Source organism: Macaca nemestrina, chromosome 10 (assembly GCF_043159975.1).
Source record: "Macaca nemestrina isolate mMacNem1 chromosome 10, mMacNem.hap1, whole genome shotgun sequence".
NCBI lineage: Eukaryota > Metazoa > Chordata > Mammalia > Primates > Cercopithecidae > Macaca > Macaca nemestrina.
Window position 1 is genome coordinate 85,746,268 of NC_092134.1, and position 7,073 is coordinate 85,753,340.

At 56.7% G+C, this 7,073-nt stretch overlaps 1 protein-coding gene across 7 annotated transcripts in view; it reads left to right on the forward strand.

The window, feature by feature from the left end:
* LOC105470063 (histone deacetylase 7) overlaps positions 1-7,073 on the forward strand; it is a 38,920-nt gene that overhangs the window by 29,432 nt on the left and 2,415 nt on the right. For all 7 annotated transcript variants that reach the window (XM_011721795.3, XM_071071813.1, XM_071071814.1 and 4 more), the window contains 9 exons: positions 869-976; positions 1,211-1,266; positions 1,441-1,528; positions 2,625-2,744; positions 2,981-3,078; positions 4,249-4,367; positions 5,128-5,261; positions 5,542-5,626; positions 6,762-6,900. In XM_011721795.3, the coding sequence (XP_011720097.1) occupies positions 869-976; positions 1,211-1,266; positions 1,441-1,528; positions 2,625-2,744; positions 2,981-3,078; positions 4,249-4,367; positions 5,128-5,261; positions 5,542-5,626; positions 6,762-6,900 (947 nt within the window). The remainder of the gene's footprint in view (positions 1-868; positions 977-1,210; positions 1,267-1,440; positions 1,529-2,624; positions 2,745-2,980; positions 3,079-4,248; positions 4,368-5,127; positions 5,262-5,541; positions 5,627-6,761; positions 6,901-7,073) is intronic.

The window sequence follows — 7,073 nt, forward strand, 5'->3', positions numbered from 1 at the left end:
GACACAGCCCCAAACTCACGAGCTTTGCTTCCTCAGTCCTCACCCCTTTGTGAAGGGAGCTTCCCGCCCCCTCTGGCTCAGCTCTCCTCGCCTAACACTATCTCTGCAGTATTTTCTCAAGCAAGGTGTGTAGAGGCAGGGGACAGAGGCCTCATTCTGGAGGGAAAGTGGGAGCTGTAGCTGGTGGGGGACTTTGGGAGGCAGTCAGTGCCCTATTCACAACTTCCCATTTCTTGCCACTTTCTGGTTTTTCCAACTGTTGTTGCTTCTGTTTTCTCCTCCCTCCTCTCCCTCTCTGTCTTTCCCTCTCTCTCTCTTTCTCCAGCCTCTTGCGACTCTCTCTGCCTTCCTCGCCTCTCTTGGTCTGCCTCGCCCTTCCCATCTCCCCATCATGCCCCCCGGCCCCTCCCTAGCCTTGAGGCCCAGGGACTGGGTTTGGGGGGCCTCCCAGCCTGGGCTAGGGGCCCTGAGTGGAAGACAGTGGTGCAGACGGCCCCTCCAGCTCCGACCGTCCCGCAGGGCCTGAGCAGAGTCAGCTGGGGCTTAAAACCCCCTCCCGGCCCAAACCCCAAGTCCCGCCCAGGTAACGCCATGCCCCCTCCCCTGACCGGGGAGGCAGGCGTGATGCTGCCAGCAGAGTGCTGGCCAGATAATGGGCTGGTGCTGGGACTTAAGCTGGGAAAAAGTCATGCTGGGATTGGGGGACACAGGAGGCCTTGCCTTTGGGCGGTGGGGCACTGGGGAGGCAGCGCTGTCTGCCCAGCTCCCTGCCCCTGGGGTCCTGGCCGTGGGGTGGGGACCGCCCCCTTGGGCCCTGGCTCCTGTGTGAAGCCTTGGATGATGCGGGCCTTGACTCTGGCTCCCGCAGGTGGACACTGACACCATCTGGAATGAGCTGCATTCCTCCAATGCAGCCCGCTGGGCCGCTGGCAGTGTCACTGACCTCGCCTTCAAAGTGGCTTCTCGTGAGCTGAAGGTAGGAGGTTTGGGTTGAAGGTGAACACACCACAAAGGAGGCAGCAGAGTGGGGTAGTGCGGAATCTAGGCCCAGAACCCCAGGCATTGCGTTCATCTTAGAAATTGCCACAGGGTTTTCGAGGGGAAATTGAGGGCTCTGGGGACCAGGTTGAGATTTAAACTGTTGGGGTACGTTCATGCAGCTGTGGGAGAGAGCTGTCTGTTGATTGACAAGCATTCTTCCTTTTTCCAGAATGGTTTCGCTGTGGTGCGGCCCCCAGGACACCATGCAGATCATTCAACAGCCATGTAAGGCTAGGGGAAGACCTGGGTGGGATGAGGTGGGGGGCAAGCCCCCAGGAACTTCCTTTAGGGACATTCTTTCTTATTCCCTGAGCTTGCTCAGGCTGGGCCAACCCAGGGGCCTGGGGAGGTGAGGGCATGTGGGGAGAATGGGCTGGCAGGAACTGTCTCTCCTTCCAGGGGCTTCTGCTTCTTCAACTCAGTGGCCATCGCCTGCCGGCAGCTGCAACAGCAGAGCAAGGCTAGCAAGATCCTCATTGTAGACTGGGTAGGTGCCTGTTCGTAGCACCCTCTGATTCGAGAGCCCTGGGGGAAAGGCCCTGAGCCTGAAGTTAAGAGATGTGGCTTCATGTCTTCGTTCTGCAGTAGCCTCTCTGAGCCTCAGTTTCCCCTTGTGTAAAACTTGAGTGAAGATAACACCCACATCACAGTTGGGAGGCCTAGAGGGGATGGTGTGTGGGAACGCATTCAGCCATCGCAAACCCCCGCAATGGGTAGGAGCTGTCATTTGAGTGTTGTCTTTTGACCTCTATTGGCTTCTTTTGGCAGATCTAGTAACTTCTGCATTTCCTGTACAGGTAGTGATGATAAGAATAATAGCAGATAACATCAGTACACCACTAATCACATGCAGACACTGATGGTTTTACACATGATAGATTTAATCCCGACTATAACCCACTTTACAGATGAAGGTGAGCACGGAGAGATTAAGTAACACACACAGTCATTCGTAAGTTGTGAGATGGATTTGAACCTAGCCCGGTTAGCTCTAGAGTGCTTGCATTTAACTGCTAAGCTATGTCCCTTCTGCACTGACAGCTGTGAAAGAGACATTTCTAAGCAGATGTTGAGAACGGTGGAGGACCTTTGCACAGTTGAGTCCCCGCATGGTCCTGTGAGTCAAGTGTAGGGCCCAGCTTTCCCTAAGAGGGATGGGGCTGGGCCTTGTGTACCTGCCACTCTGTAACCGAGCTTGGTTTCTGATCGCCTCATAACTTCATGACTTTATGCAAGACAGAGTGGTTCCTGATGTGTGTAACCCTGAACCTTTCCCTCTCCTTGCCACTAACCCCATGTCCACACAGTTACTCTCTCAGGTGGGCTGGCCTGAGATTGGGACACCTCCTCTCCTTCAGGATCTTATATTACAGCCAGCCCTGTCCAGCACAGAGAGGCCGAGGTTCAGAGCTGGGCAGTGGATTACGTGGGGCCACTCAACCATGTGGCTCTAGGAACCCCAGGTTCCTGATCCCCAGTCTGGGGTCCTGACCTCAGAATGGCCACTGACCTTGAAACCCTTCTAACCTGTCCTGGTCTCTGTCTCTCTGCCTTCCCTAATCACTGCCCATCTCCCTACACAGGACGTGCACCATGGCAACGGCACCCAGCAAACCTTCTACCAAGACCCCAGTGTGCTCTACATCTCCCTGCATCGCCATGACGATGGCAACTTCTTCCCGGGGAGTGGGGCTGTGGATGAGGTAACCGCATGTCAGGGCCACATCCTCCAGCCTCATTGACTCTCCTCCTGGCACTTACTCTGCCTCTGTCGTGATGAGCTGTGTGATCCTGGGTAGACTGCTGAGCCTCTCTGAGCCTCAACTTCCCTATCTGGAAATGAGGAGGCTGGATGAGCTGGGGTGGCAGCTCTAACAAGCTGGTGGTCCCCTTCTGGGACTCTGCTGTCCTCATGTCTCTCTTGCCTCCTGCTTTCCAGGTAGGGGCTGGCAGCGGTGAGGGCTTCAATGTCAATGTGGCCTGGACTGGAGGTCTGGATCCCCCCATGGGGGATCCTGAGTACCTGGCTGCTTTCAGGTATGTCCTCTGGGGGCCCAGAGGGGCAAGGCCACTCTCTCCTGTCCGTTCTCCCAAGAGCACCAGGGTGGAGGTGATCAGTTGGATTGTCAGCCTGTCCCCACCAGTTCCTAGACATTGTAGGTGAACACTAGTGAGAATAGGACACACAGAGAGAAGAACGCAAAAGTCAAAGCGTGCTTTGCAAAGGCATACATTACCAAGAGCCAATGTCAAACTGATTGCTGGCAGATGGGCAGTGGAGTGAGCAGAGCTGGCACATTTAGTCAGAGAAGGCTGCCTGCAGGAGGTGGGCTTTCAGCAGAAGAGCAGAAATTTAAATTGTGGAGAAAGAGAGAAAGCAGATAATGTCCATATTGGGGGAGTAACTTTAAAAAAAGTCATTCTGGAAGAGGGCCTTTGGGATTTGTTCAGGAGCCCTTATATATTTCACAGTGGGGTCCCTGCACTCCATTTGGGAAAAGAGAATTCTGGAAATGGATCTTCCAACACTTTTCTGGAGTTATCTCCATGACAGCTAATTCTATGAGAGCCCTGGGCTGGAGTTCTTGGAGTCTTCTCAGAGCCCAGGGCTATGAAGAACACCCAAGCAGACCCCAGAGTTGGATCAGGGTAGAGGCAGGCAGTTGTGGGGGAGGGCTGGAAGAGGGAGAGGATGGAGAGAATGTAGCCAGGTGGCCCAGGACCTCAGAGGACCTAGTTGTCCCCACTCACCTCTCAAGTAGTGAGTAGCTAGGTGTGGTCAACTCAGTCCAAAGGACTGAGCATTTCTAGTCCCTGAAGCTTCATGACCAGAGTCCATCTCCGCAAGGCCATGAGATTACCCTTTCCCTGTGGCTCAGGCCACTGCACCCCACAGATGCTTCCATGCACACACACGTGCACACACACATGGTCACACACACTCCTCTTTCATTCCCTCTGGTGCCCCATCCTTGGCTCTTTTCTGCCTCTTGCTAGTTAAGTCCCCTAGGGGGCTGAGTCCAGGGTGTGTGTGCCAGGGACATGGGTGGCCAGCCAAGATCAAGGAGGTCAGAGAAATCTGCCAGTTGTGCTGGGGCATTGGGAGCCTTGGAGGCCTAAGAACAGGGTGCCCCACTGCAACATTGGCAGAACCGCCCCTGGCAACCCTGCACAGTATGATGATCACCACTTCTTGTGATCTCACAGGACAGTCGTGATGCCCATTGCCCGAGAGTTCTCTCCAGACCTAGTCCTGGTGTCTGCTGGATTTGATGCTGCTGAGGGTCACCCGGCCCCACTGGGTGGCTACCATGTTTCTGCCAAATGTAAGGGAGCCTCAGCTGAGGGGGAGATATAGGGACTGAGAGCCAGGCGGTGCGGGCAGTGGGGAGGCGGTGCGGGGAGTGGGGAGGCGGTGCGGGCAGTCGGGAGGCGGGGCGGGGAGTGGGGAGGCACTCCCAAGTCAGAAAGGGAAGGTGGCAGTGGCCAGCCCAGTACTTTCAGCCTGAGGACTGGAGTATGGCAGCTGGCCCCCAGGATCTGAGCACAGCCCAGGCCCTTTCTCAGGACCAGGCTGGTTCACCATAGAGGGCTTGACCAGGTCATACTCATGGGGACTTAATTCCAGCAGGCAGGAAGCTCACCCATGGGACTCCCCACCCCAGCTGGGTTGATTCCAGGGGGGCTGGCAGCTCCTCCAGAGGAAGGAGAGAGAGGAGCAGCACTCTCAGACTAGAGGGCGCCCACTCAGCCCACTGGGCCACAGGGCCCACAGGACAGGAGGAGGAGAGGGTGCAGCTCAGTGAAAAAGACACAGGCTAGAGTCAATGACCCGAGTTCAAGTCCTACCTTGCTGCCACTTACTAGCTGTGGGGCTTTTCCCAGGCCCTTAACCTCCCTGAGCCTTGAGTGAAGCATACTAGTAGGTTTTGCACGACATTCAATGTGAAAGCACTTTGGAAATAGTGATTGATATATGTGAGTCATTCTTTATTAGGGAGGAAGCAAGCAGGGAAGCCACAGGGGTAGGGAACGGGGTCACCTCTCCACTCCCGCCCCTCCCATTTCTCCCCATCCAACCTCTAGGTTTTGGGTACATGACGCAGCAACTGATGAACCTGGCAGGAGGTGCAGTGGTGCTGGCCTTGGAGGGTGGCCATGACCTCACAGCCATCTGTGACGCCTCTGAGGCCTGTGTGGCTGCTCTTCTGGGTAACAAGGTGAGCCATCTCCCTCCCCTATCCGTGTTTCTGTCAGGCAGGTTAGCCTGGCTCTCCCAGGACTACCCAAAGAGCAGGCAGATGGGATGGCACAGGGTGGGAGTGGCCAGGCCTGAAACGAGGTAGGCGAAGCGGAAGCCTCTGTTCCAAGTTAGGTCCGGGCAGCGTCTCCTGGCCTAGGTAGAGTGTGCTTGTGGCTAGCAGGCCGGGGCCCCTGGGGTGGGAGTGAGCTGGGCCTGTGGGTCCCTGAGACTGGTGGCTGATGGACTGTTTTCTATAGGTGGATCCCCTTTCAGAAGAAGGCTGGAAACAGAAACCCAACCTCAATGCCATCCGCTCTCTGGAGGCCGTGATCCGGGTGCACAGTAAGTGTGGAGATGGGACACTCGCTGAGCTCAGACTGAGGGATCTTGGTGGTACCCTGCCCCCCGTGGCCAGAGTCCTAGGGCTCTCCAGTGCCAGCCAGGTGACCTGCTGTTGGTCTGGAGTAAGATTCCTGTGAATGACCCAGGCAGCAATGGTGAGCACCCCCGAGAGAGGGGGTGTCCTCTGAGCCCTCCCGATGGACCTAGCAGGGCCCAGTGGACAGTGGCCCCTCAAGGTAGGGACTGGCCTCCATCTCTAGCTACAGCCCTAGACCACGGCCAGGTGACAAAAGGCCTGGTTCCCATCCCTCCCCTCAGTCCTGGCCACGGGGGTCTCAGGAGCTCTGCTGGCTTGGGGGCTGGGTCTTAGGATAACCCCCACATTTGTAAAGTACTTCAAATTTTCAACTTCAACTCAATATCTATTGAGCATCTTATGTCAAGACCCATAATCTATAGTAGGGATAAAAATGAATAAAATAGATTCCCATATCAAGGGCTGGGTACAGGAGCCATGATGGTAAAGACATGGCTGATTCCTCTTACGGTGGGTACCCCCACACTGAGCCAGGTTCCAGGACATGGTTCCTCACAGCAGCAGGCAGGAGGAGCATTCTTCTGGCCTGGGCACCTATGCAGAGCGGCCGTGGTGATGGTCAGCTTTCCCACGTCGTGTTCGTCCCACCTCCCAGGCCCTGCTTTCCTGAGTGCTGGGCTGGGCACTGGTGGGGGCTGCATTTAAGTGGGAGGCCCGAGCTTGGGGCTCTGGGAGGTCACTGTGACACAGACCCTGTCTGCAGGCAAGCAGGCCCTCCTGATGCTCTCAGGAGCCCCGCACCTGTGGGGAATGAGTCAGAGGAGGTGGCCTTGCAGCCACAGGGGATGAGAGAAAGGCTGGGCACCTGCTAGGACCCCGTCACAGCCATGTTGAACCCACTCTGCTTACCCCGTCAGGCTGTGGGGGAGGGGGAGCGAAGTGAGGAGAGGGGCAGGTGGGAGAGCCAACCCCAAGTGGAGGACAGGCCTGCTACTCTGGGGCCCTGGGCCTGAGACACCAACCTCAGTATCCAGTCTAGGACATGGTGTGGGGGGGCTTGCTTTCTCTAACCCTTTCTGACCTGGCATCTTACGCCAGGTAAATACTGGGGCTGCATGCAGCGCCTGGCCTCCTGTCCAGACTCCTGGGTGCCTAGAGTGCCAGGGGCTGACAAAGAAGAAGTGGAGGCAGTGACCGCACTGGCATCCCTCTCTGTGGGCATCCTGGCTGAAGACAGGTAATGCCAGACCCCCCGCCCTGGGCCCACGGCCTCTCCACCGCTTCATTCCTCCCTGCTTGAAGAGCCCGGGTCCCCTATGCAGCCACCCCAACCCTCCCAGGCTTCCTGACCAGGGTTGAGAGGAAGCTCAGGCCCTTCCTGCAGCCCTGGCGCTCCAGCATCCCATCCTT